Source organism: Corvus brachyrhynchos, unplaced genomic scaffold (genome assembly GCF_000691975.1).
Source record: "Corvus brachyrhynchos isolate BGI_N302 unplaced genomic scaffold, ASM69197v1 scaffold365, whole genome shotgun sequence".
Lineage (NCBI taxonomy): Eukaryota > Metazoa > Chordata > Aves > Passeriformes > Corvidae > Corvus > Corvus brachyrhynchos.
Window position 1 is genome coordinate 786541 of NW_008239544.1, and position 20866 is coordinate 807406.

General features: G+C 47.1%; 1 protein-coding gene across 5 annotated transcripts in view; it reads right to left on the reverse strand.

The window, feature by feature from the left end:
* Nucleotides 1-18653, reverse strand: part of GALNS (galactosamine (N-acetyl)-6-sulfatase) — a 39479-nt gene extending 20826 nt beyond the window's left edge. For 2 of the 5 annotated variants that reach the window (XM_017741392.1, XM_008639151.2), the window contains exons 1-10: nucleotides 18509-18652; nucleotides 17241-17315; nucleotides 16194-16296; nucleotides 13906-14049; nucleotides 12944-13010; nucleotides 12711-12838; nucleotides 11847-11986; nucleotides 10581-10684; nucleotides 4336-4472; nucleotides 1733-1835 (exon numbers count right to left, since the gene is read on the reverse strand). In XM_017741392.1, coding sequence (XP_017596881.1) covers nucleotides 1733-1835; nucleotides 4336-4472; nucleotides 10581-10684; nucleotides 11847-11986; nucleotides 12711-12838; nucleotides 12944-13010; nucleotides 13906-14049; nucleotides 16194-16296; nucleotides 17241-17315; nucleotides 18509-18632 — 1125 coding nt within the window. In that variant the 5' untranslated portion in view covers nucleotides 18633-18652. The other 3 variants (XM_017741395.1, XM_017741393.1, XM_017741394.1) reach the window with 3 other exon arrangements.
* Nucleotides 18654-20866: the final 2213 nt, after the last annotated feature.

A 20866-nucleotide genomic window follows, 5' to 3' on the forward strand; every position in this document is an offset into this window, starting at 1 on the left:
AAGACTCGGAAAGAAATAAATATTCCTTAATTGCAGCACTGCCACTGCTCACAGTGGGAGAGCCTCTGGAAGGAGTAGCTGGTCCCCATTATCACTGTTACACACTCAGACACGTAGGGATAAGTTTAGTTCCATGGAGGGGTTTATTTATTTCCCAACTGGGGCTGGAAGTGTGGCTATGTGCTTTTATCACCACGGAGAGCAAGAATTCCTGTGGGAATTTGCCACGCTCATGGCAAGAGCAGGAGGCCACCCCTACACCAAACACAAGGACAGAGGAGCTCCCAGTTCCTCCCACCCAGGGAAAACCCTCCACGGGTGATAAACAGGTTTTACTCACACACAAGACAAACAAATGATCTCATTTTATCTGTGTGGAATTAGCACTGAGACAGAACATAAAATACATTTCTAGAGCCAACTTTCCTTTCCTCCTCGCTCCCTGTAAAACAAGCTCTGACTCCTGGAGCACTGCAGTCTGAAAAAAGACAAACACACACATTTACAGCCCTGAATGTAAACGACTCCCTTGGAGCTGACACTTCCTTCTACCCCTCAGGACATCCCAATGAAAGAATCCCTGCACTTTTATATCCACAAATGTCACCAGCACTTAGTTCTGCACCTGTGATGCCTTGAGGACCTTCCATAAGTTCAAAAAAAGAAAAAAAAAAAGGCATTTAAAAAAAAAATCATGCAAACAATCCCTCCCCAAGCCCAGGCTGCTGCCAGGATTGCTGAGAGCTGGGCCTTAATGCACTGGGTTCCTGTCTGAGGGTACCTCCAGCAAGGCACACGAGTGAAGCTGCCACTCAGCAAATGCCCCAGAGTTTAGAGCCCAAGAAAGACACAAACCCAAAAGGAAATAATAGTGCTTAACATCTAACTGTGAGGAGATCAGCCAGGAAGTGAATAAATAAGAGAAATAAAATGTTTCACACAGCGTGATGTGAGCTCACAAAAGTACTGATAACAGGTTAAACACATTTATTTCACTGTTTTCAAGCACTGCTGTTCTCTCCACTGGGCCTTTCCTACAGCTTTCCTTTCAAACCATCACAAACCCAACAAACTCATCCCAGTTCCATTTCAACAGTTCAGGGCACCAGGTGTTTTGTGCCAGGAATTTGGAGGTAAGTGGTCAGTGTGGCATCAGGCTCCAGAACTTCCCAGAATCACAGAATATCCCGAGTTGGAAGGGACCCACGAGGAACAGGGAGCCCAACCATAAGGGGACACCTAAAAGCTCAGAATTCAGCAGGGAAAGTTCAATACTAAGGGGGATTAAGTGCTGATTAAAGGGAGCCTCCTTCAGAACAACTTGGAATTTGCTCATTTTCCTCTCTTTGTCCCTGATTTCAGGAGAGGGGGTGTGTGAGACCAGTCTCCTTTGTTTTTTTAGGAACATACAATTATTTAGGTTGGAAAAGCCTCAGAGACCATCGAGTCCCATTGTTCCCCCAGCACTGCCAAGGCCACCACCGAGCCATGTCCCCAAGTGCCACATCCATATGGCTGATAAATAGGGGGACTGGGACTCCACCACCTCCCTGGGCAGCTGTGCCAGGGCTGGACAGCCCTTTAGGGGCAGAAATATTCCTGATATCCAACATAAACCTGCACAGCAGCCCTGGTAGCTCTGACGAGCCTGAAGCATGGTGACATCCCCCAATGGAAAGGGTGCCTGTCCCCAGGATCCGGTGACTCCAGGGACAGGTCCCTGTGCCGTTACCTTGCTGTGCTCCTCCCAGGAGTTGCTCCAGGTCCAGTAGTGAGCTTTGTAAAGCCCAGCTCTCACTGCCATCAGCTCGTTGCCACGATAATAGAAAATGGGCCTGCAAGGAGAGCAGAGCTGCATGAGAAACACCAACAGCCCGGGCCCAGCCTCCTGATAAGGGCCACAAACCCCTTAATGGCATCTGACTTCCCATGTGGATATCAGGCAGGAACAGGCTGCCTCCTAATAGTCTCCTCTGCAAGGTTTTCAATTAACATTTCTTAAAGTGCTCATCAAGTTGAGAGCTCACACGGTGCAAGAATGAAACATTATCCAGCTTGGCTGCCAGTGATTGTTAATCCTTGAACTCTCAGCCCCTGGGATTTCCTCTGGAGCGTGGCGGTTTCAACGTCAAACAGCTCTCAAGTGCCTGGGTGGGAGGGGAAAAGTGGGATTCACGGGCTCTGGGATGCTCAGCCTCCTCTTCCCAGCAGCTCCACAGCTCTGCCATCGAGCTGTCAGTGTCACACGGACAGGGTGGCCGGGAGGACACCAGCTGCTGGCGTGCTCTGGATGACATCTCTGAGAAACTCCATATGGAAAAACCTGGCAGCCAGACCTGCTGTGCTTTTAACTCCTATCAATTTTTTCCCCCCAAACCTCACTTTGCAGCATGTAAACACACTGTTAAAGCTGCATTTGTTCCCAGAGGTTTCCCTAATTAATAATTCATCTGGGAAATGCATCTCACTCGCTGCATCTGTGCACTTCCCTGGGCATCCCAGCAATGTTCCTGTCAGTTTTCCCAACAAAACACTCCTGGTTTGTTTGAGGGAACAGCACAAAATTTTACTGGAAGGGACTGTCTGCAGGAGAGGGGGTTGATTTGTTGGTGCAGCTCCTCACACGAGGTCGGCTCTTCTCTCCAGCTGTTTTGGGCTGCTGAGAGGACACGAGGGCAGAGCTGTTTGTCACTGTCAGGGGGGGGCCTTTGTCTTTCCTTCTCAGATGCCATCCAAAAACGACTCACTCCGGTGATGCCACCTTGAAAAACCTGTCCCTAAATGCAAGGTGAAATTTAAATATCCCTGTCTGAATGACAGCAGTGGCCTTAGAGCTCTTTCAGCCTCACACAAACAACGAGCCTCCCTCCTTTGTAACCACGAGCTGCCACCAGGAACAAGGGGGAAACAACTTGGTCCCCAGGAAGAAGGGGAAGCTGCTCCCAGAAGGGCCCATTCCTGCATCCTTAACACACCTGGAAGTGAAATAAAGGCAGCCAGAGACCTGCCAAACTGCAGCACCTGATCTGAACCAGTCCCATCAACAAAATCTCCCAAAAATATTCCACCAAGTGCTCCAGCCTCCTTTTCCTTCCCATGAACACTCAATCTTTGACCAATTATGTCCCCCTTTGACTGAAGGTTTTAGGTTTTTCCTTTTTGAAAAAATACATTTTTTATTTTGAAGGAGGATTCCAGCTTGTACTCAATATTCTGATACACATGATTTCTTTTTTCCCCCCCCATTCACTTTTTCCTTTTTAAGCTTAAAAGAACACAACAACTGCATCTTCTGGAAAGTTTCTGGGGAGCTATGAAAACTTCATCTTGGTCAGGTCTAGGGGAAAAAAAAAAGAAGGAAAAAAAGAAGGAAAAAAAAAGAAGGAAAAAGCCACAATGTGCTTTAAGTGACTGTTATTGTAACACAAACAAGGGGTTGGTGCCTGCACTGAAATTCCCTTTTAAAACAACAAAGAAACTTTCCAAACTTCCAGAAAATGGGCCAGGCTGCATTTGAGGAACCTGCAAGGCTCCTGTCAGGTAACACTCAGGTGTGCTCCTTGCTTAACAGGCACAGGAGGAATTTCACAGCACAAAGGCTCTTATCCAACGAAGAAAAGAACTCCAGAAATGTTTTCCATGCATAAGTTTCCTTGCTATCTCCCAAAGAATACGCTTGTAGCCAGATTTCCCAGGCTGCCAAATTCCTCACCAAAATCCCAGCTCCAAGACCTCTCTTGACCTCTGACAGTTCCAATAAAATATCTGTTGGCAGGATTTGCTGTCAGATCTCGGTGCCTGTGCCCAAGAGCTGAAAGTACACAAAGATTCCAGGTCTTCCACCCAAATCTATCCCTGCAGAAGCACTCCCAGATCCAGGACCTTGGGAAGAGGTGTGTTTCCAGGTCCTCTGCAGCAGCACAGCCTTTACCTCCCACCTCTGCAGCAGGACAAGCACCCAGCACACTCCAGGCTGCTTTTCCAGTGATAAATAATGGATTCTCCCCCAGCCAGGCTCCAGTTCTCAGGCTTTTATCTCCCCTACTGCCATATGTTGTTCCAGGGATCCCTGCTAACCCTGTGACATTTTCATCTGTCCCCAGACTCCACTGTATGGCAACATACCACATGTCAGGAATTCCCACCCCAGCTTGTTCCAGCGGAGTGGGAGCACAGTGGGAAGCTCTGCTGCTGCCCCACCTCACAGAGTGGGAGCAAAGCTGCACCCATTCAGTTTCTATTCAGTATCTGTGAGCTGGTGTTAAAAAAACCAGCCCTGAATTTGGCATCCCCTCAGCCAGGAGCAGGGCTGGCAGCTCGGGGATAATAACTGACCTGTCAATTAGCTTGCCCTGCAGGATGACAGGTAAAAGGTCGATGCCATCAATCTGTCTGTCACTGGGAGGCTGCAGACCCGCCAGGGAGAGGCTGGTGCTGAACAGATCCATCACACTGCCCAGCTGATGGCTGACCTGGAACAAAAAAATCAACAGAAACACATTTGCAAAGAGCCTTTCAGGAAAATCCATAAGGAAACAGGTTCCCTCCAAAGCTTCCTGAAAAGCTCTCCCTTTACACTGCTGCAGTCACCAGCAAACTCCTCTGAAAATAATAAAGCCAAGGAAACAACCCCTATTTCTCCACTTCCAGGGAGAATTTGCATTTTGATTCTTTTTTTCTCCATTTTCCTCTCCCTCTCCTCGCTCCTGTGTATCCCTTTTCCAGGAGCGTGTTGTCGCAGGGCTCAGCCTAATTTAGCAAATTCCAACTCATCCGTGGATTGAAAAATCAGCACTTACACCAAGGGAAAAAAAAGTCCTCTGTTTGTGCCCTTCTCCAGGTCATCTCTGGAGTCCAGAATACCCTGAGAGAGTTCCCAGAAAGCACAGGGATAGATGGATAATAACAAAAAGAGCCTGATGACTTCATCTGCAAACCATTTCCAACAATTCAAGAACTGTAAAGTTGCGGTATTTTTAGTCCATATTTTAATAAGGGAGGAAAACATCTGGGTTTGGCTTCAATGGAGATGTGCAAGGGGTTTTTTTCCCCTTCTTTCTTACTTAGAAGCCATACTCATCTCTCTGCTCTTAATTATTTATATTTTAAAACCTTACAAAGTCTGTTCTGCCTGATTCTTTCTGAATCTTTTCTCCCTCCCTGACCGTGGGAGCTGTTGTAGGGTGTTTAATTAGTCAGTGACACACTAAATTAAAGCAGATACTGCCAGATCAGGAGCACCAGGAGGCACCAGCACGAGATGTGACAGGGAAAGGGCATCTTCAGCCATAGCACTTGTTGGGAAACAAGAAACCATTGGATACAACCCCACATCTGTGAGTACCACAGCACTTTCTGACTAAAATCCAAGTCTAATCCCAACAGAACAATGTTGGGACTATCAAAGACTTTTTACCTCTGATTCCTTCTACTCGCAAACAGACCCTCGGCCTCTAAGCTGACACTAATTATTTAAATGCAACAAATGATGGCATGATAAATGAATTTTTGTGAGATACTAGCTCAAAAATAAAGGAAAACTGCTGTTTTTCCTGGGACACTAAGCCTTGTATTAAGAGACTGAGCTGAACAAACCGAGCACAAAGGAAGAATTAAGAAATTAAAAAAAACAAAAAACAACTGGAGAAAGCAACATGCAGGGGCCTAATTACAAGTTTAACATTACAATATCACATTACTTGATTACAGTCATTTCAATTTTTAATGGCTTTCATTCATCAGGAGGTGTTGGCAGGAACACATCTTATTAAAGCTGCATGCAGGAATCCTGCCACAATTCCTTGGGAGGAAACAAAGTGCAAAGCTTTAAGCACAAGAGGAAGCCTGGCCGTGGAAATCCCTGGGAAAGCAGCTGGATCAGCTGACCAACACCAACAGGTCCTGGGCACTCGAGTTCAGGATTTATCCGTGGGCACTGCCTGGGAAAGGTCCTGCTCAGCCTGGCCTTGGGGGCAGTGACAAAGGGAGATGCTTCCCAGAGAAGCTGTGGCTGCCCCAGCCCTGGAAGTGCTCAAGGCCAGCTTGGATGGGATTTGGAGAACATTTATTCCTTATTTTAGTGCAGCCTTTCCCTCTCCTTTAAATGATTTTAATCATCCCATCCCACCTCCCTGCTCCAGCAGGGCTATCCCAGAGCACAGGGCACAGGATGGCATCCTGGCAGCTCTGGGGTATCTCCTGAGGGAGACTCCACACGCCCGCTGGGCACAGGGGAAAGAAGCTCTGCCTCATGCCCAGGTAGAACTTCCTGGGATCAGTTCCTTCCTGTGCCATGGCTGGGCCCTGGGAGCAGAGCCTGGGCCCTGCTCTGTCCCCTCCCTGCACACGGACATGGCTGAGGGCCCCTCTGGTCCCTGCACATGGACACGGCTGAGAGCCCCTCTGGTCCCTGCACATGGACATGGCTGAGGGCGCCTCTGAGCCCTGCTCTGTCCCCTCCCTGCACACGGACATGGCTGAGGGCCCCTCTGGTCCCTGCACATGGACATGGCTGAGGGCCCCTCTGAGCCCTGCACACGGAACGGGCTGAGGGCCCCTCTGAGCTCTGGTCCCCCAGGCTGGGCAGCCCCAGCTCCCCAGGGCTGGAGTGCAGGGCATGAGCAGCTCCCAGCACCTCAGGCCAGGCTCATTCCCAGCTGCAGAACTCCAGGGAAGAGCAGCTCGGACCCCTCCTGCTGCCCCCACCCCACACCCAGAGCCAGCCCTTGGCTGAGCCCTTTTGTAATCAGAGCTCTCACAATTTCTACATCGAATCCAAAAGTCACTTTTCCTGTTGTGGCTCCGTCCCAGCGCCTCAATCTTTTGATAAGAGGCAATCGCTGACCCCGGGCTCGTGCCTTTAATGTCACCTCATTTATCCAGAGCGTGGGGACAATCCTGGGGGGCCACCATGCTCCCCTTGTCCTGGCCCTTATTAACCAGCACCAGATGTAGATGACTCTCTTTAATCATCCAATTACGTTTCTGGTCTCAGACAACATTTTTGCCGTGAAGCAGAGAAAACTTCTTAAGGAAATTAAATGCCCATGCCACAGCCACTTGGATTTATCTGTGCTCTGCAGCACCACATTGAAGAAGGAAAAAGGGAAAAAAAAAAAAAAAGGTTAATATTTATATAAAACTTTGAAGTATTTTCAGAGGAAAAATAAAAAAATTACCATTTTTCTCCTGTCAACAGGGCTCTTTCATTCTAGCTGCCTTTCCCTTTTATTTATTTCATTTTTTTTTTAAAGAAAAGAAAAAGAAAAATCCAGAGAGGGCAACAGCCCAGAGAAAATAAATAATATATAAACGGAGGGAGATCAGATATTGCTGTATCAGTGAGGAACAGCCGGTATTACGCACGTAAGGACGGATTTTTTCCCCCCTCCTTCCCCCCCTTCTTTTTAATAAACTCTCAGTATCCACACAACGTCTTTAAGAAAATGAAATCCTTTTGCTGTGGGCCACGGCGCTGGAAGAAATAGTCCCCAGTGCTGTTATCAGTGCTTTCAAGCTTTAACTCTGAATCAAAGGCGACAATTAATAAAGTCGCCCCCGCCAGGAATGGAAAGGAGGAAAGCTAAATATTTGAAACTGGGTGAACAAATGTCAGGGTGTTTTTAAATAAAATCCTTTTACAGTTATCACAGCGAGCAGACCTGATATCCCTGTCTAATTCAATTTCAATTTGTGCCCCATGGGAGATAGGGAAGAAAAGGTTGCAATGCTGTCTTTGGGTTGATATGTTCTTTTCTCCTTCAGGAAGCAGGCACGAGAGAGGAAGGGGAGGAGGGCGAGGGGAGAGAGGAGGAGGATTCAAATACCAACAGAATATGTGGGGGTTTTTTTTCCAGCTGGATCCTTCCAGAAGGCAGATGTGATGTGGGGAATGTTGAAACGCTGATTTGTTGTGAATTCACCTGGAAAACGGAGCCGAGGAGGGAAGTGCAGCAAGGCTGTTTGTGTGTGAATAAATATTCCTGATGGGGGACCAGAACTCACTGAGTGTTGATGCCAAGAGCAACACAGACTCCTGAGGCATATTCCTCCTCCAAAAACCTGCAAACCAGCCAAATGCACCAATTATCCCAAGCTCCACAGGGAGCCTGGCAGGTGCTCCCACCCTGTCCCCTCACCTCTTCTGTTTAGGCCGGGGTGCTCCTTTATTTCAGCACATCACTGTGCTCTCTAATAAAAACAAAAACCCCAACCTGCTATATCAATAAAATTATTAACCAACTGCCAGGTAGAATCATGGAATGGTTTGGGTTGGAAGGGACCTTAAGGCCCGGCCTGTCCCACCCCTGCCATGGGCAAGGACACCTTCCACTGTCCCAGGCTGCTCCAAGACATGTCCAGCCTGGCCTTGGACACTGCCAGGGATCCAGGGGCAGCCACAGCTGCTCTGGGGATCCTGTGCCAGGGCCTGCCCACCCTCCCAGGGCACAATTCCTTCCCAATATCCCATCTATCCCTGCCCTCTGGCAGTGGGAAGCCATTCCCTCTGTCCTGTCCTGGCACTATCTGCCCATATAAAAAGTCCCTTTCCCTCCTTGTCCCACGGCACTGGAAGGCTGCAATGAGGTCTCCCTGGAGCATTCCCATCAGCAGAAGGAGTTTTCCACCCAATAACTGCATTTCACTGACCAGAGACACGAGCTCTCCTTTCCTGGCTCCAGTTGTTGCACCTGAAACAGCTCCTGGCCCTTCCCTTGCTCCTCAAAAGGAACAACCACTGCACTGGGAGCAAATCCAGCGCAGGAAGGAGTTGACCCTTCAGCTCTGTGCTGAAGTTCAGATCTCCCAAGCCTCTGTTTCCTTCAACTCCTGAAAAGAAGGAGCAACGAGAGACTTTGAAGGGGCTTTCCCACATTTTACAGCTCCTTGGAGCGCACAGGACTGGGGCTGGGCAGTTAAAACTCCTCCAGAGGATGGGGAAGCTACAGCAAGGTACAGAAAAAAAAGCCAAAAATGTCGTGGTGGACACAAGTCTCTCACCTGTGGTCAGGGCTGCTGAGGGAGCAGTGCTGGAGCCTCGAAGGCAAGAACACAAGCAGAAAACACAGGTGAGTTTCTATTACACAGTTACTGAGCAGCAGCATCACACTGGGAGCAAAGCAGCACATCCTGAGCATGGAGAGCAGCACTGGCTCCCCAAGGCCCCCACGGAGCCCTTGGGAGCCCTGGCACACACCTGGCACCGGGAGCACCCCGAGCTGGAGCCCGGGATAACGAGGATTTAAAGCTCAGCACGTGCTTCAGGGTGATACTGGCATGGTGGAGGAGGGATTTTGGGTGCCTCCCAAAATGTGGGAGCTCCAGGCACGCTCTGCAGCTCAGCTGCCCAGCCCACCCTGCACACACAGCTCTGCAGAGCAATGCCTGGTCCCAGGAGCTCAAGCAGCAGCTCCCAAAAACTACCTGGGAGAGGAGTCCCAGCCAGGCAGGAAAGAAGCAGGCACAAGGATTTCTCTCTCCTCCTGTTCTTAATTATCCTCAGAGTTACTACAATGGAAAGAATTTTTAAATTTGGGCATTTTCTCGTCCCCATTTATAATGCATGTTTACTTTTAGCACATTATTTAGTTTGGACCCAGCAAACAAAACACTCAGCTGCAGTTTCATGTTCTCCTTTGCTAGCCCAGGGCTGTTGTACTTGGCTTGCAAAGGCTTTATGGAAATGTTTAAATTTAAACAAAAAGACTGTTTTCATTTCAAATTAGAAAAATAATAAACCATCCTTGGTAGGTTTGGTGAACTCTCGAAAAATAATGAAACCAAACCACCCTCCTGCCCTCAGCTGCAGATCTGAGCTGCCTCATGGTCCCTCCTAAATGTAAATGATAAATTATCATTAGCCTGCCTCAATTAAACCACCCCAATGGAATGCAACTTCGACAAATGTTTTATTTATGAACAGTCTGCAGGCTCAAGCACGGTGCCCAGTTAATGAAGGATCACTTTCTTCAGGGCTCAGAGATGCTCAGCAAGGGGAGGGGGCTGTGCTATCCCTGTGATCCCGGCCCGCAGCAGGATTGATTGCATCCCTCTGTAATGAGAGCTGGGACAAGGGGGGCTGGCAGTGCCACTGGGGGGTTATTTTGAAGTGATCATATCTGCATTTGTGTGCAGGCAGCACACAGCAATAATGTGGTGTCTGAGCCTCCCTGAGTGGAACTTTCATCAGGCACAACGTGAGAGATGTGAGAGTCAAACCACTTGGTACCTCAGGGCATGGAGAGTGTGGGTAACAAATTCCTGCTCTTTACACTCTGATTTGTTCAAACACATGAGAAATGTTGAGGTCCAGAAGAGTAAAGGGTTTGTTAAAAAGAGCAGGAAGACAAGACCAGAGCCAGGGTGCTCCCAGCAAAGTTGAGCACAGACCCTCTAAATGCAAATCTGCATTAAAATGGCACCGATTTCTGGGGCAGCAGCAGCAGCTCCTTATTTACACAAACCCCTGGACTTGGGGCACGGTAAAAGCGTGAAGCAAAGCCCACCAAGCCCGGCAAGGACCTCTCCACTCCCTGCAGTCCACCCGAGGCTGCTGAGAAGGGCCCAAAGCAGAGACTCACCCCTCCTGCAGGGATGTGGCCGGGCCACCAGGCAATCGCCGGCTCCCTCATGCCACCCTCGAAGGTGGTTTGTTTGCCACACAGGAAAGGCCCATTGCTTCCTCCTAGGGACAGAAAAGCAGCCTTAAAGCCCACAAAATACCAGCATTTCAAAAGGACACTGTCACCCAGGTTGGTTTTAAATGAATTCTCATTTCTGCATGGCTGCTTCTTCAAACAACATGACCAGAGTTGGGTTTTTTGTCATTATTTCCTTGTTTGTTGTGTTGTGTTTTTGGGGTTTTTTTTTTCAATATCCATTTGTGATGAAATTTTAGGAGTGTCTTTTCAGCACAGGGAGAAAGGGACAGTTAAACACACCTTGCTATCAACAACCAAGTGAAAAACAAACCCCCAACAAACAGGAAATACCTCACTGGTGTTCTTCCCTCTAGGGGTGTTAACTGCTGTCTGTAACCAAACCTGACACTTTCAGGCAGAAATAGCTTTTTTTTCATAATGATTTTCAATTTTAAAGTACCGGAGCAATATTAGAGGAAGGTATAAGAGTGAGAAAAATAATCCTGCATTTCCTGAATCACTCTCAGAGATGGCCAGAGCTCTGCAGGAATATCTGGAGTTTTAACCCAACCTTGGAGCTCAGGAACAACCAGGGAAGTCTCATGACTGACTCCAGGTCACACAAAGTCAAAGCCAGCTGAAATCAGAACTCAGGTTACTCCCTGCTCTGTGGTTCAATAACCACAAGACAAGTCTGCCTCCGAAGAGGAGAGAGCAGGTTCTAAAGTCAATTTGCAGTGATTTTCTCCAGAAAAACCCTCACTTGAACAAAAGAAAACTTGCGAGGTAACAAAAAATCATTTCTCTTCTTGATATTTTTCATGAGAGCTAAAGAATGAGAGACTCTTGAACGCTCTGTAATTGCTCAGAAGGCTGAAATATGCATTTGGCAGATGCAGAGTAAACACCCTGCTAAGTTACTGAGCCTGGTTCCAAATAAATTACAGAATATTCCCTCCCTGACAGTGCAAATACACACAGGTAACAGCAACACTGGGGCAGGAAAAATTCCATTTGGCCAAGGACACCTCCTCCAGCAGTGACCAGAAGCACTGAACATAAATTACTCTAAACATAAACACTCTGTCTTTTGAGGCTTCTCCTAACTCATAACACAGACCCCCCACACAGGTTTTTTTTTTCTTCTCATAGAGAGAGAGTTAAGCCTTGATTTGCCAAGCCCAGGTTTGTTCAGCTGAGCCTCACCTTGTTTGGGAGCTGAAATGAGAGCAGCCCCGTTATCAGAGGTGAAAAACACGAAGGTGTTCTCACTGATCCCCAGCTGCTGGAGGTGGTTCAGGATTTTCCCAACGCTGTCATCAATTTCCCTCACAGCATCCCCATACCTGGGGCAAAAGGAGATGCAAAACACTCAAAGCAGCAAAAAAAAAAGGGTCAGCACAATGTGTTCAGTGGACTTAATTTGTACCTGTGCTGCAGAAATCCTTCTCATGCATCAGGTTTTCTGCTGCCACTGCAAACTTGTGTCTCTGACCTGCAGAGAGCAGCCCCTCTGGGGTATTGAGGGTCAGAGTTCGCTCAGGTGTGAGCCCCTCTTGGACAGAGAAATTCAGGCATAAAATTCACAAACAGAGGCAAACCACCTTGCCACAGACTGGGAGGTAACAACATCGTTTTCCTTATGGTTAGAAACTCTTTGAAGCAACACTCCCAGTGTCTACAGAGCTCTTTGCCTCCTCCAAACTGCACTTTTAGGAGTGCTTTCCTGTTTGCTGGTCTGATTTATAGGCTTTTAAAACAGGCACTAATCATACAAAAGCCTTCTAAAAAATCATCTGTGCCACAGACAGCATTTCACTCCTCACACAACTGGCAAAGGAGCTTAGAGCCCCCCTCCTCCCCCTGGGGTCACATGATCTGCAGTTCAGATTAAAGCCAAATTATGGAAGAACAATCCAAGCAAATAATGCATTTCAGCACACACACACACACTTGAGGAGTGATCCATCCCCTTGGATCTAGAACTCTGCTTAGGTTGCCTGTTCCAGCAGCACGAGGAATTAATTACAACAACCCCAACAAACCAATGTCCCCAAAAGCAGGACTTACAGCCCTCTCTGACTCGTGCCCAGGAACTGTTTGGAGGCATAAACAGGAGCGTGGGTAGCATCAATTGCCCAGTATAAAAAGAATGGCTGCTGGCTGGCCTGCTGCTTGCTAATAAAATCCAGAGCTTCCTGTAAACAACAATAAAAATGAATTTATCCTCTGCTGTCGAAATCTCTCCAAAAAAACAAAAGCATAAAGTCACCTTGGCTGAGAAGCCAGCACTAAAATAGTACCTGCAGGTAGAGCTGAGTCAAGTTGGCTTCACCTGTCTTCAGATCAATTTTGAAATCCTCATAGTATCTTAAGATAAAAGGAATCAGAGAGGGAAAAAAATCAATCCTAAGGAATAAACATCCCAAAATGGATTTTTTTCCCTTTTAAGGAATTTCTCCCCTGTGTAAGGAGGTGACAAACAAGTCACAGTCAACACTCAGCAAACTCTCTCCAGATGTGAAAAATATGTCACCATAATTGTTCTTACGGGAGAAAGTGGTGACACAGCTTGATCCAAATTAATGACTTCAAGTTTTGGACAAACCTGAGGGACTGGCCTTTTGCTGTTAAGCTGTTAGAAAAGGGGCAAAATGCTTAAAAATCTCATGGTGCTTCATAGAGAGCTGGGCAGAATGTGAATAAAAATTCAGAAGTACAGAACAACTTTCAGTAAAACAGAGAAATCCTGGAAGCAGAACCTGGGAATGCTTTGGAAACATTATTTTAGAGGGACCTTTAGCCACCAGTAAAGCAGAGAAGGACCTGGGGAAGTGCTCAGGGGAGTAACAGCAGTGAAATGAGATGATACCAGAGTGAAAAATGAATGGACAAGAAGGGCACAGACTGGGAACACGGAACGGAGTTATGCAAACACACAAAATGTTATTCCAAACAGGAAGAGAAGGAACAAAGAGGTCTTTCAGTACAGAATGGGAGCAGCTTCCAAGAGTGCAGTGAAATCCTCACAGGAAGCCTTCGGGGTGCCAGGGATGAGCAAACAGCTCTGGGAGGGCAGCTCCACATCCCTACACTGTCCACATGCAACTTCCAGGTTAGTCTTGGTGCTTGGACCTTTATTAACCACAGAATCACGGAATCTCAGAACGGTTTGGGATGGAGGGAACCTTAAAGCCCACCCAGTTCTGTAATGCCAGCAGGGGGAGCCCAGAAAATCCCACTCCCAGGCAAGGAGCTGGGTTACCTGCCAACCATCTCCCAGTCCCTGTACACGGGGATGTTGGGGCGCTCTCTGCTGTCGTAGGGCCCAAAATGGCAGTTTGGGGATCCAAACCACTCATCAAAGCCATGTTTCAGGGGGTGGAACTGGGGCCGGTGCCCCAAGTGCCTGGGAACAAAAGCAACAGATTGCAGTTAAAATTCTACTGCAAAGAAGCAAAAACTCAGCTCACCAGAACAGCATGCAAGAACACAGTCTTTGCCTAAGAAATGAAAACTCAAAGTACTTCAATCACATAAACGACTCCAGAGCAGTGTCTTGAGCTCTCTCACACTTGTTGCAAGCACAGCCATGCAGACTCACCCCAGTGCTCACTTATATTCCATTTTATTTACTCTCCAATCACTGTTTTCCATTTTTTCCTTCCACTGGTGTCTTCTTCCATGCTGTCTGATGATCAGCACTCATGGACTACACTGCCCCAAACCACTGCAGAGATGCACATAATGTTTTACTTAAGGATTCTGATCTACAACAAGTCCCTTTTATCCCACTGAGCTGTAAAAACACAAGGCAGAGCTCATGAAATGCACCATTCCATCCTCATCCCCTTTATGGAGTATTCACGCTGCCAAAACGGTACAAAGAGACCTGAATGGAAACGAAATGAGGTTTTTATGTGCACATGTGGACATAAAACACGTTTAGCTACTCCTGATGACAGCTCCTCTCTACTGTGCAGCTTGAAAATCCTCCATCCTTAACTTCCAGATGAAGCTCCTCTCTAATCTCCAGTTTTTGTACTGCAAAATCGACATTTCCTGCATTTAAGACAGAGAACACCCATCCTTTGTGTCTCTAAAGAGCATCTTGGTAGCTTAATGTTTATTTAATCATTCCATCTTCCCCTCACGAGCCTGCATCTGCCCCCTGTCCACTTTGTGCCATCCCCCTCTGCACTTTCTGAACATAAAGGGCATAAAATGCATTCCCTGGAGTAAAATGATCCTTGGAGTTACTCTGAGCTATTCTAAACTGGGTTATTACAGGAATAATCATCATTCCAGCTATGATTACAGCTTGTGATGTAACTGCCACTGCCAGCCTGACCTGCAGGATTCCACCCTTTCCCCATTTGTGGGAATACAAAGTTATTCCTGGCTGTTTCTGTAACAGGGGAGATGGAAAAGCATCTTATTCTAAGAAAGCCCTAAGAGCACTTTCAGAGACATTAAACAATGACTGAGATGCAGGTCAGTCTCTGCCTCTCACAGCACAAAAATCTGAGATTTAATGAAACACAACAAATTCCACACTGGTCACGGAAGATTGCAAACTTATAATTAAACCATGGAATTTACTGTCACTGGATACCCTGAAAAGTTTTTAGAGGGGATGATGAAACAATAAGAAAATTTTCTGCTGGAAAACCTTGAAATTCTCTGTGCAGCCAGGATGAGACTCCACTTTAACTGCTGTACCTTGCATTTCTTTACACCTTTCTAGGGAGCAGGTAGCACAGCCAGTTTTTCAGCATCACTCCCAGCCCTGTCCAGGAGAAGTTTTTGGATGCACAGTAATGCCCTGCACATTCCTATTTAGTCCTGTTCCTGCTAACAGCTGCAGGTCCTTCCAGACCTGTCTTTTTCCAAAGAACTGGAACCAATCTGCATTTGCCATGTTTATTCCTTTTCCCTGGGTGTATGAATTTACATTTATTAGCACTGAACTGCAGCTGATTGCACCCAGCCCACTGAGCTGATCCTTCAGGGCCACTCTCCTGCTGATAAATAATTCACTGTCTTAGGGTGCTTTGCTTTCCTCCCAATTCCAGCAGGTGAATCCAACCACAATTCAAACCCACCCTTCTCTAACCTGTTAATGAAACTGATAAAGAAATTCCTGTTACTTTCCACAGGAATTCATTTATTAGTAAAAACCCAACATATAGCAAGAGACAAAGATAAAAATCATGTAGGTGCCCAAGGCAAATTCCAACAGAATATCCTGGTGTTTCCTGATTAAATAGGTGGTGTGAGGTGTCCATGAAAGCACAGAGTTGGGGAGTTTATAAATATAAATACACACATAAAACCCCATCAACTCTTTGTATGAAGATACATGGAAGTACTTGTAATGGGAACACTCAGGAATTGATCCCAGCAGGGGGAAGATCCATGACACATTCCAAAGTTGGACATTTGAGCTTCAAAACAGGCGTTTTTTTTTCTGTAATTCTGTTTTTTTCTGCTGCTCCTTCCCAACACATACAGCATGAAATCTCAAAGCAAGAGATCTCCAAATAAATTTACCATTTGCCAATGATCTTATTGATGTAACCAGCTTTCTTCAGGAGCTCTGGAAGCAGTAACTCAGAATCTGGGATTCCTCCTACTATATCCTGTGGTGTGTAGGCTGTGGAAAACAAATCAAAAATATCTTTCTGACTCTTAAAAGTATTACAGCAAACAGCTCATGGCTACTTAACATTAGAAGCAGTGTTACTGGGTCAGAAAAAGCAATTAGTTTGGAGTCCCAGCAATGTCATTCCTTGGAAGTCCTCCCATGGGATGGAGAGGATAAATTGAATCAGAGAGACCAAAGGGAGGTTTCCACCCACTTGTGCATGAGGGCAAATAATAAAGGGGGCTGCCACCCCAGAGTGGAGGTGAGACCCTTGAAAGGGGGATGGCACAGAAAATCAGGTGCTTTAGGTGTGGTTTTTATGTTGTAAATCTGCCTTCTGTTTTCTAAAATGAAGGCAGCTTTTTCCTAAATCAAATAACCAATAAAGGTACTCAGCCTGCAAGAGCTGAAAGAAATGAAGAGTCTCTCTCAGCCCCTGACATCTCAGCTGTGACTTTGCTCTGGGAATCAACCCCTGGCTCCTGATTCTTGCCCAAGCATGTCCCAGCATGTGGCATTTGTGACTCTGGGACCCAAATCAACCCAGGGATCTCCCCTGGAAGCACCACAGGCACGAGGGACGGAAAGCTGCTCTAAAACTGGATAGAAATCTGCCTGCTGAATAAACCTGTGAGCAGCCAGTTCTTCCTCTGGGTATTAACACCCCCCACCTGATTTTCCTTCACCAGACCCCAATTCCCCTGCCCAGAGGAAACAGTTCTCAGCCAGCACAAACAAATGGATCAACCAGCATGGTTCATCCTCTTAATTTGAGGAGGTTTTCTGCTTGAAGAGGAGGAAGCAATACAATTCACACTTATTACCAGCACTTAACAGGGTCATCTTTTGGTGCAAGATCCATGGGGGAAGATCCCCTCTGTCCGAAGAGAAACCTCCTACAAGGCACAGAGGGAAATCAGGAGAGGAAGGGGGATCAGGAATGAGGCTCCTACCGTTCCTGGCATGTCCATTCGTTGTGTAAAAGCCATTCCTGACTGGGAGCCGGCCCGTCAGCAGTGCTGCTCTTGCTGCAAACAACACAAACATTTATTTCTATCCATTCCCTGCTTAATATTAATATTATTGTAGGAAGATGAGGCCAGCACACTGACTGAAGTGTGTCAGTGTCCTCCTGTCACAGCCACAAAATCACCCACATTAAAACTGGCAGAACTCCCCTCTCTCACGAGCCACAGAGAGAGCCAGGTTCTGATGCATCATTTGAGTTATTGCAGGTGAAATCTGGCCCCTTCATTAAATCAGCCACACTGAAGAGTCATTACTTTGAATAGCCAATGGAGCAACCCTTCTATCTCAGTTAGAGATATATTTATTATGTATTTAAGAGGAAATCCTAGCACACACTCATCAGATGCTCAAGGCTAAGCTTTCGAGCTTGACTGAACAAAAATCATGAAACATAAAGAAGGAGCTGTCCAGCTTTGACAATAAAAGTCAAGTCCTGACTGCAGGGAATATTTAAACAGATGCTTAACTTCAAGTATATGCAGTCCCACCACTGGATTAGCAGGATCTCAGCATATTTTAAATGCCTTTTCTGAGCAAGGACATCATCAACACACTGGCAAGTGCTATCCTAAATGAGAGCCCAAATAAAAAGCCCCTGTTCTTCATTTTTGTTTCAGTTCTTGGCAGCTAACCAGGTTTGAGGGGGAAAAAAGAAAGGAAAAAAAGAAACCACCTCACAGAAAAAACAATAAGGAGAAGAATATCTGCCTCTGCCAGACCCAAACGTTCCTTTTATCTCTTGTCCCTGTCCCAAGAGTCTTGCAAGACACCAGGGTCAAAAGCAGGACACACACTGCTGCCTTTCCTTGCATGAAAGTCTCACCAGAGCCAACAGACTCACACCAAATATGCTCAGCAACAGTTCAGATCCTGCTTTGTTTAACCCACAATGAGAAAGATGAAAAAAATGCAATGACTAGGGCTGGAATACTGAACTGAAATGGGATAAAAATCCTTTAGCTGGACTGATCACTGAACCAGTGCTTTGTATGAACTGAAAACTGTCGGTTTTCCAATCCAAACATAAATAAAAGGGGAGCAAAAGGCAAGATCAAAGCAGCAAATCCAATCTCTGGCTTGAAGGCAATCACTGGTTGGGTTGTTGATTCATGTCAGAGGCTGGCAAACACCCCAAACTTCTCAGAGGAAGATGTTTCTCATGCTTACACGGTTCAAACTCCAGTTTACTTACAGGGAGAGCAGAGGGGGTTGGCAGTATAAAAATCCAGGAAAAGCATCCCTTCTGCAGCCATCTGGTCTAGGTTAGGAGTTTCCTTAGAAGGCTCTCCGAAAGCTCCCAAATCCCCCCAGCCCATCTGTAAAAGGAACACACCAGAAGATGTCAAAGTCCTTCTCCACAGCCACGTTTCTGGGCCCACATAACACTTTTATTGTATCCCTTAACTTACAAAATTTTACAGCACTCATCTCCCTACTGAAGACTTCACAAATGGGACAAAAATGATCTCTGCCAACCCTGTGGAGCAGGGAACTCTTGCACTTTTCCCTGGCAGGTGGGAAATTGAGGCACACACGGCATTAAATGACTTGTTAACAGGTACCAAAAGCACTTGCAAGAAGCCCAGTGCCTTTACTCTTACTCAGAGGCCTGAGGCACGCCCAGAGCAAGGGGGAAGAGGAAGTTACACATGATTTACTCGTGGCTGTGCAGCTGCCACGTCTGAGCCTTCAGTCCCTGCCCACGTGTCTGTGCTGGACCCCAGGATTTCACCTCAGTCTCTGGATCTATCCCTCTGCAGAACTAGAAACACAAGGAAAAGGTCTGAACTCAAAAGCAGCACTGCAGGAAAAGCAAGGAAGTGTTTTAAAAGCCAGAGGAACCTGCCAGAGGCATCACATGTCACTGTGCTTATCTGCAGGACTGTGGTTTCACCCTGTTCTTCCTCCTAATTCCGAGGGGTCACACGCCAGGAGAACCATAAAATTCCCACCACGGTGTCTGTGCTCACTGCTGAAAATTTCATTACTGGGAAAAGCACAGCTTCAGGCAGAAGGTTCTAGAAGGGAGCAGCTTAATGAGCCATTAGGCACCCCAGGTGCTGGGGGTTCTATTGTGCTTTAGCAAAGGCAAGCGATTCCTTTGATCCAGGTGTGTGTCCCGTGAGCCGTGCATGCACAGGGTGGGATGTACCCAGATCCCTAGGAAACCATCTGGTGCCATTAGTTTGGGAAAGAAAATTGTCACAGAGCTACATTCTGAGTTAAGGAACAATTAAATGCCTGACACTGGGATGTGGAATTAAAACGGATACAATGGATTTAGCCCCAGTTTCTTTCTTCTGCTGCTTTATCATCAAGGAAGAAAGACAAAAAGAATCTCACGTTGCTCTAATTCCACGGAGTCCCAGAGGATCAAGGGGAAAAAAAAGCAGGGAGATGTATTTCTAATGAACATATTACATAAATCAGTAGTTCACAGAAGCTCCAGACAGGAGCTGTGCCTCGTGCTGTACCAACGCTTCCAGAGCGGGAGAATCACTGTCCCAAAGAGCCTTCCTCTGGAAAATTACAAATGCCAGCTTGGGAGGGGGAAATATTCCTGAATGGAAAACTGAGATCACAGAATCACCGAGGTTGGAAAACACTCCAAGTCCAAGCTGTGCCCAACCCCCACCTTGTCCCCAGCCCAGAGCACTGAGTGCCATGTCCAGGCCTTCCTTGGACACCTCCAAACCTCCCTGGGCAGAGGCTCAAGTGGCTGGAAAAGCAGGTGATTATCCTGCTCAGGAGTATAGGAACACCACGGAAACAACAAGCAGCGTAAACTGGCAAACAGGTGGGAAGGGTTTGCCCACCCTTGTGAGCTCCTTGGGGAGCTTCCAACAGCAACAAACACATTTCCACCAAAACACAGCTGGAAGGTGACAGAAAACTGTTAGGAGAGAAGCAAACCAGGAAGATGGCAGCGACCTGAACGCATTGGAAAGGAATATATTTCCTTATCCGTGTGTCCAAGGGTGCAAAATTGAAAAGACTTTGAGTTAGAAATAAATCTGTGATTATTTCTGCTCCTTAACAATTTATTGCCTTTTTTTTTTCCCAGTTCAGAGAGCCCAAATGAGTAGAATTACTTTTCCTCTTGCTTAGTTTTTCAGGAGGCCACCAACCCCCTCCTTGTGATCAGCAACCATTAGTGTTGGAAGGGAGCTCTGGAGATCATCCAGGCCAAGGCAGGGGCACCTGGAGCAGGTGGCACAGGAACACGTCCAGGTGGGACTGGAATGTCTCCAGACAGGGAGACCCCACGCCCTCCCTGGGCAGCTGCTCCAGGCCTCTGCCGCCCTCCATGGACAGAGGTTCTTCCTCGTGTTGAAGTGGAACTTCTCGTGTTTTAGTTGGTGGCCCTGGCTCCTCTTGCTGTCGCCGGGCACCACTGAACAGAGCCTGGCACTGTCCTCTGACACCCCTTGATGGGATCCCCTCCCAGCCTTCCCTTCTCCAGCCCGCCCATGCCCAGCTCCCGCAGTGTCCCCTCACCAGGGCGATGCCCAGATCCCTCACACCCCCCTCGGGGTGACTCCCCCGGGCC